The sequence below is a fragment of the Protopterus annectens genome, chromosome 5.part0 (assembly GCF_019279795.1).
Source record: "Protopterus annectens isolate FY-2018-M chromosome 5.part0, PAN1.0, whole genome shotgun sequence".
NCBI classification, from domain to species: Eukaryota; Metazoa; Chordata; order Ceratodontiformes; family Protopteridae; genus Protopterus; species Protopterus annectens.
Genome location: NC_056735.1, coordinates 1,882,929,121 through 1,882,948,201, shown reverse-complemented (window position 1 = coordinate 1,882,948,201; position 19,081 = coordinate 1,882,929,121). Strand labels below are relative to the sequence as shown.

The following is a 19,081-nucleotide window of genomic DNA, read 5'->3' as shown; positions in this document are numbered from 1 at the left end:
TTTGATTCTCAACTGGGGTGCCTTCTGTATGGAGTCTGCATGTCCTGTCTGCATTCACATAGGTTTCCTCCAGGTGCTCCAGTTTCCTACCACATTCCAAAGACATGTGTCAGGAGCATTTCTCCCCAGGCCTCCGCTGGAAATGGGCCGTGTCCCAGTCGAACTTTCCTGCACTGTATAAACAAACTGTGCTAAAAGCCACTCTCATAATGAGTTACTTTTAAGTGTCTAGGAAACAGCACAGTTCTGCCAGAATTAGATGGTACATTTACATGGATACTTCTGTACCATCAGAAAATAACCATCTGTAATCAAAACACTGAATACTGGCTGTGTCTTTTAATACATCTTTATGTCTTATCTATTTTTGCCTCTTCTGTACTTATTTATACCTTTTTTATTGGCCCAGGCTGAGACTGAAACAAGTCATCTGTGGATCAGTCCACTGCCCCAGTTAACAAACAAAGAAAAATGGAGCAGGATAACCAGAGAAACAGCAATTCATTTCTTTATTTTGGTTAATATTTAAGGCCATACTTCTCAGATGTTCAGAATTCTGCAGAATCTTGCTGATTTTGCCTCACATTTTTTTACCTGTATCATATAGGTTCATAGGTTCATAGGTTGGTACTGGGCTATCTGCCCGAAGGCATATATTAGCCCAGCCACATTGTGCGGTATTCACCACCCCTTTAGTAGTTCCCTAGACCCTTGTACTAGCAGCTAGTACCCTTGGCCCCCATCTAGTAGTGCTGTTGGTGTGATCCCCGGTGTGAACTTTCTGTTACCCATCCACTCATCAAGGTTCCTCTTGAAGAGTGATAGTAAGGGGCTCTGTCTTATGTAAATCGGGACCCTGTTCCATAGTAAGGGAAGTCTCTGCGAAGGGAATCTATCCCTCCAGCATGTTCTATTCATTGTTGTGTTGAAGTTTATATCCCTAGAGCATATAGCTCGAGTAGATTTGGTTTTTCTAAGATGGAGTATGTTCAACAATTCTGGGTTGGACATGGCTCTGTACGTTAGACAGAGATCGCCTCTGAGAAAGCGGTATGCAACAGAGAACAGTCTTAGCTTTTTCAATCGTGCTGCATAGGGCAACTATTTGAGGCCAGTAATCCTCTTGGTTAGGTACCTTTGTGGTCTCTCCAGCTGCTGGAGATGTCTAGCCAGGTACATTCCAATTGGTGCATTGTACTCAATAATGGATCTGATGAGGGAAGAGTAGAGGGGCACCATTACATCCTTAGATCTTGATGCAAACACTTTCGTAATCAGATGGGTCACATAGAAGGATTTTCTAACCACATTGGCAACATGGTTATCAAAGGAAAGCTGACTATCTACTTGGGTCCCTAGATCCCTTATTTCTTCTTCAGAATTCAGGGGATTACCTCCTATGTTGTAGTTTGCGGGTACTCTGTTTTTTCCAAAGGGGATTACTACACATTTTTTTGCATTTAGCTTGAGACCATGGCTTTGACACCATGCATCAGTCTCATTTAGGCCTTTCTGGAGGATCTCCATGTCGGCCGGAGACTCTATTATAGCACCCAGTTTGCAGTTGTCTGCAAACTTAGTCAGCCACAGCCCTTCCATGCTTGCCTGTACTTCTGAGAAGTATATGCCAAACAGGAGGGGCCCCAGGACAGAGCCCTGAGGCACACCATTCATTACTGATCTGGATTCGGACATAGATCCCACTACTCTTACTTTATGGGAACTGTCTGAGAGCCAGTTTGCGATCCATCTTGTGACGTAAGGGTTTATGCCCAGGCTGGTGAGCTTATCAATAATACCTGAATGGGGAATGGTGTCAAATGCTTTAGCAAGGTCAAGGTAAGCCGTGTGTACCTCCTTTCCCTTATCTATAACCTGAGTAACTGTCTCAAAGAAATCCACCAGGTTCAGGAGGCATGATCTGCCCTTGACGAAGCCGAACTGTGTGGGTTCCAGCAACTGGAGGTTCCCAATCTCTCCATTTATGAGTTTCATAATGATTCGCTCCATAGCCTTACAGATCAGACTGGTCAGGTTTATTGGTCGGTAGTTCCCAGGGTCAGTTGTGGCCCCAACCTTGTGTAGTGGGACCACCATTGCCGTGCGCCATTCTATGGGCACATATCCTGTGGAGAGGCTGAGACTGAACAGGGTATTAAGATGCGGGGTTAATTCCTTTTGGAGCTCACGTATGACACAGCCTGGGACACCATCTGGTCCCATGGAGGCAGTGTTTTTAGCTTTAGATAGAGCCTTGTTAACCAACGTATCAGTAATAATTGGACTTACACAATCCCCTAGAATGGTAATAGGCCCTGTAGATGGTGAGGGGGGGGGGGGAATTTGCACTGAACCTGTCAGCCAAGATGTTGGCAATGTCAGAAGGGTCAGTGTATTTTGTTCCATTTTGTACTAGCTCAGAACAGACCTGAGCATTGCCATTTAGGTTTTTGATGTAGCCATAGAAGGCCTTATGGTTATCCTTGGCATCCTTGGCAACTTTCTTTTCAAAATTAGCTTTAGTTGACTTGATGAGGGCCCTCAATTTCTTACTAATGCTGATCAGGGATGATTTTTCTACTTGAGATTTGGCCTTTTTGTATAAGTCTCCTCCTTTTATTGTAAAGTTTGCTTATGGCCGGGTCCACCAGACTGGTTTCTTCTTGCTTGAGGAAGGAGTCTTGGTTTTATTTGGGATAGCACAGTCCATGCAATCCTGAAGATGCATATAGAGTGCCTTGGTGTAGGATTCCGCATCCTGGATATCATTATCCTTCTGCAAGGGAATAGTGAAGCTTTCCACTTCGGATGCAAGTAGTTTGAAGTTTGCTTTGGAAAGGTTTTTGACTATGGTTTCTTTGATTGGGGGAGGTGGAGGAGTGAGGATGTCCAGGGTTATCAGTTTGTGGTCAGATCTGACCAAGGAGGGGATGATAATGGGTGTGGTACAATGAGCGCCCATATTTGTGATGATTAAATCCAATATGTTGTCCCCTCTAGTGGGGGAACATACTAGTTGTTCAAGGGCATTTGAATTTATAAATTCTATGAATCGCTGAGCATAGGAGTTGGAACATTGGTAGTTCACCCAGTCTATACCAGGGTAGTTGAAATCACCCAAGATTATGGTGTTGGGTAGGACCTTTATATTTTCCAATGTCTTAAGGAATGCAGAGTGAGCATCTTGGGACATGGTGGGCGATCTATAACCGTCTATGACTTGAAATGTGGTTTTGCCTTCTGATAGTTGCGCATGGATGATCTCTGGGGCATCATGCTGCGCTACTAACCTGGAGATATGGGTACCTTGATGAATATGGATACACCTCTGCCCTTTGTACTGCGATCCGGTAACTGAGGCCAGAAGGTATGATATGAATTGTAACCTGGCAATGCTGGGGTATTCTCTTGAGCCTTGAACCAGGTTTCCGTCACTGCACAAACATCGATTTTCTCCATGCTGAGGAGAGCCTCGAGTGTGTGCATTTTGAGGTAGATACTTCTGGCGTTGAGTAGCATTACCCTTAGTTTTTGGTTACCTGTGCTGGTTACGGTGGTTGGTTTGTCCTTTGAGCCTTGCCAAAAAAAGGCACTATGGGGACGGCAAGATCCTTGGCCAGTATTCGAAAACCTAGGGGTGACAGGTGCAACCCATCTCTGGCAAAACAGTGAGGCTTGTCTATCATGTCATCCCAGGCAGACAGACACTGGATCCCCTTAGAATGACACCAGAAGCTTAACCAATTGTTGAAATTGATCATTTTGTCTTTGTATTGTAGTATCAATCTAGGTGAAGGTAGTATGCTACTCAAGGTCAGGGTCATACCAGCTTGGGCTACATGATCAGAGAGCCCCTCAATGTCTCTTTTCATGTAGTCCAGGGAGGTACATCTTAGATCATTCACACCAACATGTACAATGACAGCGTCATACTTGTACTTGTTCCGGAGTGACCTAAGTGCCTGTGTTATGTGGCGGATCCAAGCACCCGAGAGGCAGCTGACAGTAACCTCTCCTTGTTCAGCCTGGTGAGTATATATGTGTGTGTGTGTGTGTGTGTGTGTGTGTGTGTGTGTGTGTGTGTGTGTGTGTGTGTGTATGTGTGTGTGTGTGCACGGTTCCCTATCAGAAGCCTGAAACACTATAAGCTTGAAAATCAAAATCCTGAAACCAAAAGCCTGAAAATTCAAAATCCCGAAAACCCAAAATCCTGAAACTCAAAATCCTGAAAACACAAATAATGCTAATATGTCACTATAAAGACACTAATATCTACCAACTGACCCTGACCCTAACCCTAACCCTAAGGTCTGTCACTATCGCACACTCACCTGACCTGCGCCCTAACCCTAACTCACTTAAACCGCCCCTAACCCTAATATTTGTCACTATTGCATACATGCCTAACTGGCGCCCTAACCCTAACTCACTTAAACTGCCCCTAACCCTAACATAAAACCAACCGCACACTGACCTGAACCCAACGCATGACCTAACACCACAGGGCTAACAATAGCAAAGCCACAATGACGTCAGTATGTCCATTTTGTGTTTTCAGAATTTTGAGTTTCAGGATTTTGGGTTTTCGGGATTTTGAATTTTCAGGCTTTTGGTTTCAGGAGTTTGATTTTCAAGCTTATAGTGTTTCAGGCTTCTGATAGGGAACTGTGTGCACACATACATACATACATATTTGATTTTCTAGTAAATCACTGAAGATTACAGTCAGTCAATATAATGCTAAACATTGGAGTTTCATACTTCCTATTGTTAGAAAATGAATGATGATGCAAAACCTATTGCTTTATTAACTTTTAACTGAATTAGAAATAATATTTAAAATTGTCCCTGACATTAGGCTTTTATCCTCCCATTATTTTTGGCTTTGTCCACAATTCTTGAGCAAAGTATGTTTAGCTAAATATTTTTACTGCGAGTAAAGACAGAAACCATGTTTGTAACATATGATTTGCCCTGGCTGCTGAAATCTAGCTCTAGTTGTAGGATTAATGAACTGTTTATGCAATGTAGTTGAGGACCAGAGTTACTGGTTCATTATACAGATTTGAAAGGAGGTTTCATGATGTATTTCTGCCAGTTATATTTCTTTTACATATCTGTTTCATAATACAGACTAGAATTATAATTGGATTTTCAATCATAACCCATTGTTATATGTTAAGAAAGGTCTGTCAATAAATTCACCTCAACAGTAAATCTCAAGAAGTGAATATTGACATGATTGAAGAAAAATTATATTAAATCTTTGCAGTACAGGGAACTTTAGCTGTAGCAGTGCATTGTGAGTTACACAGAGAAAAAAGTAGGGAGGCACAGTGTTTACAGCCCACTTATTGCTGCCATGCAGTTAGCAGCCAGAAGCAAAGTGTACCTTTGATGGCTCAACACCTTTAAAAGCTGTTAGATACTTCACTCTACTGTATATGTGTGTTTGTGTGTATGCAGTACAAAGTGTACTAAAGCTTTTGTGGATGCTGTGTGTGCTTCAGCATAAGATAAAACCTCTGAAAATTGCATTAAAAACTTGTAATAAGCATCTCTGATACCAGCAAAATATATAAAAAGCATACGTTTTTGTCAGTTTTGAAACATAATCAGTGCAGTCCGTTTACTATTTTTAGTAATATCCATAACTGGGAGTGGGTTTTACATGATTTACCCACATTTGGCATGGTTTAATGACAAGGGTAAAGCCCAAGTGATTAAGTAAATCCACCTATGAGTAAATCCTGTGAAACCCACGTGTAGGTGTGGGCTATTGCTGTTATACAATGCCAGCTTCTAATTCTGTGGGGCAAGGAAGATCTGTAGTAGACATGTCTTCCATACATACGATTGGCTGCAGAGGACATTCCTGGATCTGCCTTTTTTTGTTTGTGTGTTTGTTTTTTTTTTAGTGCACTTATATACATTCTTTACATTACCTCTGTAGCCTTGGCCAGTGTTCATATGTTCCTAGATTGTGCCAATGTTTGCCTCATGATTTGGTCTGTTTTTCCTAAAACTGTGGTCTTCTGGCAAATAACTGATGAATGAAATAATAACAGACATTTCTGTAAAAATGTACAAGATTCTGTGGAACTGCTTGCAGAGGCGGCCCCAGCATCAAAATCTTTTGCATATTTTTTTATGTATGTTGTTATTCTGCTCCATAGAGCAGTCTATAAAAGTAGGCTTTTTTCTGTCTGTCCAATCAGCATACACATTATTGAATATTCAATTACTTTCATGTTCAAGTGGGAAAGGGCAGGATTGGGCTTCTTTTTTAATATTGCTTAAAAAAGTTAACAAATGGAATTTTTTTATGTATGCGTATTTTTTGCACGAAAGGAAGCATCAAACCTTTATGGCTTTATCAACTAACTTTAACAAGCTCTATCAGTCTTTTCTGAAGTAGAACTAGTCTGGTTGTACTTGTTTCGGTTTGCATATGCTGGATTTACAATGTGCATGCTGATACGGCCAATAAGCATGCACATTTTTGAATAGAAATAAGCCTTTATTGTACAATAATTATCATACAAAAAGTGAGTAGGAAAATAAAGACTGGTGCAGACTGATGCGACAGACCATACATTCTATGATAAGCCCTAGCTAGAACAGTTTGGAAATCAAATCATGTAATTAAAGTGATTTACTCATGAGCCAAGTCTGCTTAGGCTTATAACCCAAAACAAACTCTAGCAACCACAACAGTAACAAAAAAGGCACTAAAGGAATCACTATTCGTCTTCATTTTTCACTACTAAAATCCCCAAAAATGCCAAAATGGCAAAACATCAGAGTAAGTGATCAGTAACTGGAACTGACTGCTAACAGTTTGCTAATATTTCTTTAACTGACAATATTGCGAGTTAGAAACTTAAGAATACTTAAACTTCATCATCAGGCATCATTATGTGGTAGTAAACTACTGCCATCTTACAACATCTCTATGTGACTGCAGGTAGGGGCTTTTACAATGTGATATTCACATGAATCTTACAGTGATACAGCAGGAGAGGGCTACACACTCAAGGTTGCATGTTCTAATGTCTCATAAGAACTGTCAAGAATTAAACATACAATTAGTACAAAATGTTTTTTTATCTAAAATGTTATTCCTGACTATAACAGAATGTGCAGAAATGAAAAAAAGAAGAAACAAAAAAGTCTACATCAGCATGCAACAGATATTCATAATTTTTCCATGTGGATTTTACCCTTTTGCCTGCTGACCATTAATCTACCCACTATCAAACTCAAGGTCATTTCTTCCCTAGGAGAAAGTAGTCTCCCTCAGATCCACTAGGGTGAGAGCCATCATGAGGCACCATCATTCAGGCAAAAAATGAGGAGTTTTGAAGTTCTTACTAGCATCCCAGGAATGAGAGCATATTTTTTGGATGATGGCCTAACCACTCACTTTGGATAGTGATGTGGGTGTGCATGTCACCATTAGCACTGCCTATGCCCCTGTATCAGTTTGAGTGTGCTCCTTCATGCAACCTACAAAGGCAACTATCTGCAGCTTGGGTGGTCCTTTTCCAAGTTGCCCTTGCGCTGACTCCTTCCCTTTTGACACTGTTCCAGTCTTCTGGCAGTTATTAGGTTGGGAGTGGTGGGATCTAAGACCCCATCCAGGATGGGCACACCTATCCTCTCACCTGCTCAGTCAGGCATCCGAGCTACTAATAAAACAAGGCACACCTTTGCCATAATCAGGACTTTATCCCTCTGTGCCACTGGAGCAGGCATGAATATTCAAGACATTAAATTACCGTACTTCTTCAACTTCTTGATGATAAAAGATGGTGCAGTATAATAAAAAATAATCCATGGCAGAAGGGTGAGGATACTGTAGCAATAACCAACAACATGGGTGTGTTATATTTAAGATTTACCCACCTTTGGTGTGATTTAATCATGAGGGCAAAGCCCAAGTGATTAAACAAAGCCAACCGTGGATAAATTTTCAATATACCACACCACAGAGTTGGTTATTGCTATTATACAATGACATTATTTAAGAAAAAAATTACTTACTTTTCTTAAATAATGTCTTTGTATAATGGCGCAGTGGTATTCTTCCATGTTGTTTATTGATTCCTCTGCTTTGTTTATGTACTGCGTATGCATATGGGACTTATGCTCCCACATTTACACAGTACATCAGTACTTTGCAAAGCAAGCAACAGAGATAAGGAAGATCTCTGTTGCCCTTTTTTTTTTTTTTTTTAAACAAATTTACAGGAAAATTCACTGAGTTGCTTTCTCCACCAGTAACTGTACCTCAGATAAGGAAAAACAGCTTTATTTTTTATCTTAATCATGAAAATGATCCAGGGTCATCTCCCTGACACTCCAAATATGATGTTTTGAATGAAACGAAACTGCATCTTTAGCCCTTCCAAACCAACTTCATTTGACATAAAGTGCTTGCAGTTAATTCTACATGTTTCCTGGTTTTGCTATTAATAAGAATTTTTTTATATTACAACAATGTGGTTATTTTGAAAAATGATGGGCCCATTTACTTCATATGGCAGCTAACAATAGAATATTTGGCCAGAATATTTGGTCTTCAGGTTTATACTCATGACTTACCCAGCCACGTGAGAATAAATCCCTCAATAACTCTTATTCCTGAGAAAGAATATCACTGAAATTATTGCCTTCTCATGAATCAAGAAGGCAAAATAATTCAGTGGTCCCTATAGATTAATAGATTCATATATAGTCCAAGGACACTGAGGCTATGACCATTACCACCTTGCCAGTACCCTCCTGCAAGTGGCACCTCTTTCTCCAGGACGGCCATACTAGTCAATCCTGAAGTAAATGTGTGGTATTCATCCAGTCATCTAGTTTATGTTTAATGGAACTTGCAGTGCAAGTTTATTCCAGAGGTTTGTGAAGTGCTGGGTTATAAACCTGTCCCTCCACCATATTTTTTTATCTTTTGTTGAAGATGTATGTTTCTGGTTCTAGTACTGTTGGAGATACTGGATGTGTGGAGAAACAGGAGGTCCAGAACAATCTATAAGATGCTAAGGAATTGAACTTCCTGTCTCTGTTGGTAGCTCATGAACTTTAGGTCTATGATCATTTTGCTCTGGAATCCTTTGGGTCCTTCTCTTTGTTTGATATTTTAGTGAGATAAATCCCAAAGAGGGTGTTGTACAAAATAATTGTTTAAAAAACATAAATTCCACGACCAGGAATACCACTCAGAGGACAGAATTGATTATTGAATAAATTTAGAGAATAATTTGATTATTTGAAATAAGGAAACAAGTATGTTATTAAAGATGCACTTTATAATATGTATGAAAAATGCATTTAAACAATGTATTAAATGTATCTGAAGTGTATTTAATAAGGTATTTAGTAATATATTGATAATGCATTTAAACATGTATGTAATATTGTTATTATTGTTAATTAAAATGTTTAATGATATTTTGTTTATATGGGAAAGTACAATAGCTCAAAAGAATATGAGTGTTTGTTAATGAAATAGTTAATTTGTCAAATAGTCAATTAAATAATTGGAACTGGGGGTATTTATAGGGACAGAATTGTATTTGGAAAATGTTCCATTCGAAGGCGAGAGGCCGAGGTACCAGAACTATGTTAAATAAAGAATCAATTCTGTCCTTTGAGTGGTGTACCTGGTCATGGAATTTATGTCTTTTTAAGAAGTTTAGTGGTTTGTTGATGTGTATTGAAAGTACAAAATAATTGGCCTGATCAATGCTCAGTATAAGGAAGTGATTGCCTCTTTAGGCCAGGATGATATTCCATTGTAAATTACCTGGGCTAAATAAAAGGATTTCCTGACAGCCAATGTCGCATGATGATCAAAAGAGATGGTACTATCAATACAAGTACCTAAGTCCATAGCTGCATTTTAATTTTACTGAGGTGTGTTGTCTAGACAGTATGATGAGGGAGGTGTCTACCAAAAGTGATGATGCTACATTTCTTAGCATTTAATTTGAGCCCATTTTAGTACATCAGTGTTTACATAGGGAGAATTAATTCTGATGGGTTTTGATGTCATAGGGTGACTTAACAACAACCTCCAGTTGCAATTGTGCACACATTTTATTAGCTAGGAGTCTTGGCTTGGAGACCTGAGAATTAAATATCAAAAAGAAGAGGTCCCAGCACCAAGCCCTGAGGGACACATTGGTCAGTGTTATTCTTTCAGATGAGGAACCTGCAACTCACACTGTGTGGGTTCTGTCTTTCAGCCAGTTTGCTATCTATCTTACCACATATGAGTTGATTTTTAAAGTATTTAGCTTTTGTATGATGCAAACATGGGCAATGGTGCTGTTGAAAGCTTTGGGTAGGTTAAGATATTTATTAATTTTATTTATTTTACATTTGTTGACCGAGCTAGTCCAACTGGATATATGTCCATTTTCAGTAGAGGCCCGGGGAGAAAATCTCCACTAAAAGTGACTAGCAGTATAGATACAGTACGTTTTTAAGGCTGGACAATACAATTTATTTATATAATAGCTAAACATCATATAATCAACAAATGTTTTACAAGATAATGGTGAAAAACATAAACAAGAGGTATAGACAAATATGCGAAGCATAGACATCGTGTACTGTCACCATAACCCTTTCAAAGAAATTTACCAGACTGAAAAGAGAGGCTCTACCCTTCATAAAACTAAACTGTTGGGGTCAGTTCTCACAAGATTCTTGATTCCACAGTTTATAAGATCAATTTATAATACATTTCATAGCTTTGCAGATGAGGCTTGTAAGGCTGATATGTCTGTAATTTCCCAGGTCGATTGTAAGGCCACCCTTATGGATGGGTATCACCACTAATGAGCGCCATTCATCAGGGGCAAAACCAGTAGCTAAAGTAAAGTTAAAAAGGTTAAGGAGTGTGTCTGCAAGGGCATGCATAACATTGTTAATTAAGCCACCAGGTATATTGTAAGGTCCCACGGAGGAAGTGTTAGCACTTTCATTAAATGATCTATAGAGATATGTGGGGAGTAAGGGATTCAGATATTTCAATAGAAGTCACAGGGCTGAAGTTGGTACTAAATTTTGAATGACCTAGCTTACATGATTTCCATTTGTCAGTCACTCTCTTCTTACAAGATTGTATTAATCTAAATGGCTTCTTTGTCTTTCAGTTTCAACAATTTATCCATATCTGGCATTTGAAGGATCTACCCTGCATTATGCTAGAATGCACATCATTTTACCTTTATATTGAGACTTCTCCTATCAGAATTTCTCACCAGCACTATTTTTCAAGCAAGTTGAGCAATAATTACAATTCTGTATACCATTTCCTAATGTTACAGTTATACTAAAATCATAGATTCTTGGGTCTTATTTTACCCTTTCCTTCCATGTTTCTGAGCTTCATTTCTAAATCCCATTGATTCTATTGCTCTTTTTTAGCAAAGTACTGCCCACTTTCTTCTAAAACCATTCGAAATATTTCATTGCAATACATCTGTTCACAATTTATACTAGTATATGTTTTAATTACTGCATTTGAAGGATACTGTACAATTCAGTGGGTTCCTACTCTCCATTAAACTTAGACTTCCTGATAACTGTTATGTATAGGAAATTATTGTCAGTGCAGTTTCTAACTAAAAGTGCGTTGACAGTGACTGCTTTATTTTTGAATATTTCTCCCTACTTCATATTCATGTTTGTGAGGTCATGGTTTGGTACATAAATGTTCAGGGGACGGGAGTCATAGCAGTAGTACTTGACTGTTCTGCTTTTTTAATGAAGGTTATAAACATAGATTCTAGCTCTTGCCTTGGTCCCTAAATATTTCCAGGCAGAGCCAGATCATGGTACAGTGGGGATCTAGGCCAGGTAATGACCAGGTACCCTCTTCCACCCCCCCCCTCACAAATATTCCAGTGTCCCATTTGGCTGTCTCTCCCCAATTAATAATTACCATAGACACTACTCAAACCTGTCACTGCATACTATTTTCTTTACTTTACAATGTTTACGGAGATTTGATTTAAAACCTTTATTTCAGATTTTATACCACAAACACTGGCACAGTTTTGCTAAAGAAAACAAAACAAAATAGTGTCACACTGAAATTAAACTTAGCATGAACAACAGTAAATTATTTTCTCTAGATGCTCACATGTATTGAAAATGCACCTGGCCAGTGGCAGATTATGTGTACATTTATATCCACAGATATTCCTCAAACCCAGCAATTATAGTTACACTGTTGACTACATCCAGCCCAAAGTCAAATATTTCAAATTTGTTTCACACAAACACACAGTAGCCAAAGTAATCCACCTTGCTTCTCTCTCTCTCTCACACACACACACACACACACACACACACACACACACACACACACACACACACACACACACATACACTGTAGCTGTGTTTAAGTCCAAAGGCTGTTACTGTACACCTTAACTCCAAACACCTGCCTTTACAAAATTCTTGTGAATCAATGCTGAACACCTGTGTTTAACTCAAAAAAAACATTGATGAGTGCCGCATGGATTGTTGAACACTTGTACTATAAAATGCTGTGCTAAACCAACTCTGAACACTTGCTTTTTTGCTGAAATCTCATATCCATGTCTGCATGCATGTTTGCTCCTGTTTCATTAGCCAAAAGAAATCAGCAGGATATGGACATAGGCAAAGCAGGAAACCTTTTTTTTTTAATTCTTAAAGCGACACTATGCTGTCACAAAAAAAAAACATATCTTTTTGTTGTTGTTAATTTTTAAAGTGACATTGCACAATAAGAAAACTTTTCTTTTTTCTTTAATTTAGTGTTGAGGCTGAGGCCCTGCCAGCATGGGGCCCTAGGCAGCTGTCTAGGTTGCCTACCAGCCCTGTGTCCAGGCTTACTGAAAAATATATTCCTAAAGAAAAAATGCATTCCCTGTGCAAGTGAGAAACTACTAGTCCCAAAACAAAAAAGTCTCACTGAAGACTGTAGCTAGGATATTTTTTATTTTTCAACTATTTACTAAGCTCTTTCAACCCTGCTAAATCTGGAGACTTCCTTAGGGTATGCTGAATCTGGAAGTTTCTAAATCTGGTACACTTAACAAATAGTGAAAAGTAAGCATCCTGGTTCCAGTATTCACTCATTTTGTATTTGAGACTTATAATTTCTCCAACACATCCTCAGCCCTCCTCACAGCCTCTAGTTTTTTTTCCTGCAATAGCTATTCTGTAGAAATTCCAACAGGAGCTATGTGGGATGCATCTTTAGAAGACATTGAAACAAGTTCAGCTGGCTTCTCTTAATCTGAAGGAACATAAATTCGAATCTAAGTTTTCTCCAGGACTCTAAACTTCTCACTTTGTCATGGAAACCCAGTAACCCTGCAGATGAACATTATTCATGCCTTTTGTACACACAATCTTGTTCTTTACTTCACTATCTATAGTTTATCTTAATTGAGGATGGGGTCATCAAAATAATGATAAACCATGTGCTTTCACCAATCCATTTACAATTCTAGCAACACTTTTTCATCACTTTTAGACATGAATCCCCAAAGTATTGAGACTTGTCCCACTTTCTGAAGGAGCAAGCAACTCTTTTCTAATAGAGTAACATGACAGCAGATTTGGAGGTGCCAGTTCTGCAGGAACCTGATTGCACACAACAACGTGCACTCTACTCACCAGTCCTGCAAGACCTCACCATAAGTAACTATATCATATTTATGTCTTATGAACAACACAACTCATTATGTACACTCTGAGTTGGATTCATAAAGTTGCATTTTTCAGCACAGTAAAGTGTAAGGGAATTAATTCCAATTGGACCGTGCTTTGACATGACCATGCTGTGGTTTTGCAATTCATAGACAAGTACAGTAGCAACCTCACAGTATTATGTAGTAAGGTGTCTGGGAATGGCATCTTATTACACAGTGCAGTACACAATAGCATAACAGAGCGTGGCTGTAAACTCATTTCCTAGACAGAGGAGCCACGTTGCACTGTGTCGTAAGATATATCACATTTAATATCAAATATGGTAGTGTGGCCCAGCTGCAAAAATGGTCCCTTTACTGCAAGATGGATGTCTGCACTTAATTGTTCTTTGACAGCATCTTGCTCATGATGTATGCATTCATGGTGATCTGTTGTTATATGAATTAATGCATAGTGAGTTTGTTTTATACGTCACAGCTCAAGTGTGGAGATATACTAAGAGTAACTCTGGAGGTCACTGGAGTGATTACAACAGTCGTCTGATACACCACACTGCTGTGTGAATCAGGTGTGATTGCTAGTTCATCCACTTATGCTGTGCTGAGTGTTACCTGATAATTAGTGTAGCCCTGTGGTATAGGGCTAGAAATGTTTTATGAACAGCATTAAATGTCATTGTAAGACTGCTGCTGTGATTGTTGAAATATTCCATCTCCAAATAAAACTGAATAACTTGTTTATTATCACATGGCAAAAGAATTACAATAGCAAATATTTTTTTCACAAGACAAATATTTGTATCAATGTAGGACTTGTATAATATTTGGGGTGGATTGTTAAAAAGCCAGCTGCAAAATAGGGTTTATTTAATGGTAATTTTAGTGCAGGGTTCTGCATTTATGCACAAGAGCCTTGGGCAGAATTAGAATGGAGAAACTGTGGCTGACAGGTACTATAAAGGAATAAATAATTATTTCAGATCATCACACCATAGTGTAACAAAACATAAGGATAAACTGGTATGATCCTTAAATGCAATGAAGAAATGTTATCACAAAGCATGTTTTTTTTCTTCCTGTCACTATTTAACATTGCACATCATATATTTCACAGCTATCTTCAAGTACAGAGTGCTTTAGAGATGCAGATGAAATACTTCAGACATAACTCTGATTATGTTGCACAGTTGTTATACTCCTAGTTTACTTACTATCATAAAAATGAGTTATTTGGCTTTGATGGGAGAAATGTAAATTCTCCATAGGTAGACTTCTTGAACCTAAGCTTGGCATATTGGTGTTATAGAGGTATCTGGGGCTGTACATGTATACTACACCTACCTTTTCTTACAAGTTCCAAGCATTCATTCTACCTGCTTTTCTTTTTCATTCTGTAGCTCCTGACCCTCTGAATTCCCATTAAAGACTATTGATAAGCCTTATACTTCCAAATTAATTCTGTACAGATAATTCAACAGTCCATTAAAATAGTGCTAAATATGATTTTTAGGTAAGGAAATTATTATTATTTCAGGTTTAAATTCATATACATAGATGAAATAGTCTGAGAGGTTGAATCTTAAAAGTTCCTCTTGTTCATAGCATTTATTTATTTATTTATTTATTTATTTTCTTCATGGAGGACATTTACTAATAAAGTTGATGTGTACAGGAGTACAATTTTATGTCCCATTTTTGTCTTAGGTGTACTTTTGTTTGCAGTCGGATTTCAGCTTGTATTTTGGAGGTGCTAAGTGTAATGCTGTGTGTCTCCTGAATGTTGCTTGTACCATCAATGTGATGGAGGCTGTGCCAGAACGGTCAGTTTGAGACCACTCCACCTACAGTAAGTAAAGTAAAAATAGGCAGTGTAGTTTAATTAGATATTGTATTATATACATTTCTTAGGTTATTACTTGATGCCATTAGCTGGAGCTGAAAAACATTAGGTGATGTGCCTAAGTGCTGACCCTGAGAATTTCTGTTCTACTAATTTATTAATCCCCATTTGCAGTACGTGTGTTTCACTGTATGAAATTAAGAAAAAATAAAATGGTCTTCCTCATTAATTTTGGCATAAGCTACTTATGTGCTCTAACTCTGCATAAGTGGGGTCCTACACTAACACAAACTGTGCAACAAAAATGCTGACTCAACGTGTGACACTATAAGACATAGGCAGAATAAGCTGGACCAGACAAGAGTACCTTTGTTGGTATAAGTACTGCACTGAATGCAATATGTAGAAAAGCTAATGGATATTGACATAGCTATAGATACACAGTGGAGCTCAAAGTAAAGGAAGATGTGTACCAAATACGTTATTGAAGTGTTTGTGTGTTCTTTCTGAGGCAAGTGCAAATAACAAACATAACCTCCTTACCATGCATAGTACCTAATTATAAAACTTTGATGCCAAAAATGTGCTATTGTTGCAATTTGTTTTGTTGCTAAGTATGCCCCAGTGAAAGTTTTCTTGGAGCTGAAAACTGTTACCATGATATCATTTTCTAACTAAGTGTACAGGATATTATATTACCATGCTAAATGCAAGAAAAGAAAAGTTTCATGTTCTAAAAATGACAAGCAATCAACTGTGTCTTGCATGTAAGACACCTTATATTGAAAATTAACATATGCAGTTGCTCTGGTGGCATAGAGGGATAAATCCCTGACTACAACTGAGATTCAATTAGTGGAACAGATGACTGATGAAGCACCGGGGAGAGATGGGTTTTACCATCCTGTAGGGAAGGGTGGCAACATGGGTGCCTCTTGCAACCATCTGTGGTGAAAGCTGATGTCATATGATAGGAGGCATGGTCCAAAGAGGAGGTGGGGGTGCACATGGCCAAGCTGCTGTGGAGGCTGGATGATACACTGCAATGTCCCCATTGTGCAGCCACCCCTCAAACATAACCAAAGGCACCAAAAGGAAATGGGGCATGCATAGGATGTATGAAAAGCCTCCCTGGCTGATTGAATGACAACACAATTCCTGAGGATACTCAAGATCCACACTGACCCCAGGAAAACCTCAGTAATAGTCCAGGGGTAACTTAGATCCAGCGATGGACATGGGGCACTGGGATGGGTGTCTGGATGAGGAAGAAAGGGCCCCCCCCCCCAAGAAAGAAGCCACAATATAAGTAAATTGCTACACTACTAAACAAGTATGAGTAAGCTGCTCAGAATAGCTTGTTGCTGAATGAAAGTCATTGTCCTATGTGGCTGTGGTCATAAGGAAAAGCTATGTAGGCAGTGAAACTAAAATATCAAAAGCATATTATGATCTTCATTGTTTTTTCAAAACTGCTTACAACATTAACATCAGGAGTGTAACTGGAAATTAAATTTAACGCAAAACAAACATACATGGAAAATGTGTAAATCTGTATGCTTCCTGAATGTTGCTTGTACGTTTTAAATATAGTTAGGCTACAGAAAATAAGCCTTATTCAGAAAAAAAAAGCGTGGAGGAATAAATCAAGAGTAAAAAAATTAATAATAAAATGCAATGACACCAAATTAATTTGTTACAAAAATAGTAGATGTTATTTATTTATGTTATGTTTATTTAACATTTGTTTACCAAGAAAGTCCGACTTTGAATGAAGCAAATTTCAGCGGAGGCCCAGGGAGAAACGCTCCATATGCATGTCTTTGTTAAGTAAACTAAACAGTATCAACACTCAGAACAAACTGCAGCAAGTTTCAAAAATGCATTGCTAAACTGGAAAAACATTTTTATCAGTTTGAAAGATGATAGAAATGCCTAGTATGATATGAAATACTTCTGAATATTAATAATATAAGCAGCATACATTCCAAAGCAAAACATATATGCCATTAATTTTTTTAGAATGTTTGTATTTCTCTTGTTCTTGCACTTGACCCAGTTTAAATAATAAACTGCATTTCCCAGCCTGAGAGAATTGTTAAATGAAAAGTGTGTCCCAGAGTCAAGTCATGCATTTTATATCAACACTATTTTCTTTTCTTCTTTAGATATCAGCCAGTGAAATAGAGATGCTTCTGATGAGGCTGCCACAAATGTTTAAGCAAGAATTCACAGGTGTTGGAGCAACGCTGGAAAAGAGATGGAAATTCTGTGGCTTTGAGGGTATTAAAACTCTTTAACTGTGAAGTTTAATAAACTTTCTCAGAGAAATAATGCCACTGCTTTGGCAGGTTTATGAGCTGAAGAAATGTGTTCCTGTGCTTAAGACTCTATTTTCCGAGTTATCGAAGCCTGTTTTTTAATTAAGTCTGATGTTCACTCATGAATGGTATCATGCTGAAACAGAAAATAGAGAACCCAGAATCATCTGCTCTCCAGTCACAGAAAAATTTTTCTAGGCACCAAATGAGGACACAACATTGCACTACAACATCAGCCACTGCCAGCAAGTGTGCTTTCAAGGTCTATGTTAAGTACATTCCTATACTATCAAACCAATATTTGAATAATGAGAAGTAAACAGATTACAAGAAAAAAAGTATACAGTCCAAAAGAAACATGTTCAAATGTAATATATTTAAATATTATGAAACAAATGCCTATGTAGTACATGGGAATAGAACTTGTGAATGTGTTATGTATTTTTTAATACAAACAATATCAAATCTTATTTATGAATGACTGTTCAACATTATTCAGTTAGTACAATATGAACATCTTCAAGCCTAGACCACAATTTAAGCTTAATGGAGCTGAAATTATAACGAGGGACCCATGCAAGTCAAACAGTGTTCGGAATATTTTTTCCATTTCTGATGTCAGTCTTCTACCTATTGCATAACTGTCACATCTTTTATAACAGAAATATTTTTATGAAATAAAATTTTGTGAATATACTTTTCCAGTTACCTTGGACCATACTGCCTTATTTTACAAGGTGCTGCTCTAGTCTTAGTAATTGTCACAGTGTGTAATAATTCTTCTTTGCAGTCATGTTAAGTAGCAGTCTCACTGCTGTGTTTTCCTGTCTGCAAAATTGGAGCGTGAAATTATTTTGTTTTCTCTCTCTCTCTTTTTTTATTAAGTACCTCAGGTTTGGTCCTTTCTTCTTGAGATCAATGTTGTAGAAGAAAAGCCTACTGAAAAGAAAAAGGTTGATCTTACAAGTCCTTTAAATTTATAAACTCTATGGTCAGCTCATTCAGATAAGATAATTTTCTAAAAATACAACCCAGCAAAAGAAGCCTTAATGTTTTAAAAAAATAAAAAAATAAAAAGGAAGTTTTACTTAACAAAGACAGAAATATTCTGAAAATTTGGGGGGGCCAAAATTAGATCCATCTAATGGGAGGTTGGCATAATGGTTGAGGTGCTTACCTTAGAAACACAA

At 38.1% G+C, this 19,081-nt stretch overlaps 1 protein-coding gene across 1 annotated transcript in view; it reads left to right on the top strand.

Moving 5' to 3' along the window:
• ENOX1 (ecto-NOX disulfide-thiol exchanger 1) overlaps window positions 1-18,599 on the top strand; it is a 2,044,058-nt gene extending 2,025,459 nt beyond the window's left edge. The window contains exon 15 of the mRNA XM_044071707.1: window positions 17,739-18,599. Within this exon, the coding sequence (XP_043927642.1) occupies window positions 17,739-17,870 (132 nt within the window). The 3' untranslated portion in view covers window positions 17,871-18,599. The remainder of the gene's footprint in view (window positions 1-17,738) is intronic.
• Window positions 18,600-19,081: the final 482 nt, after the last annotated feature.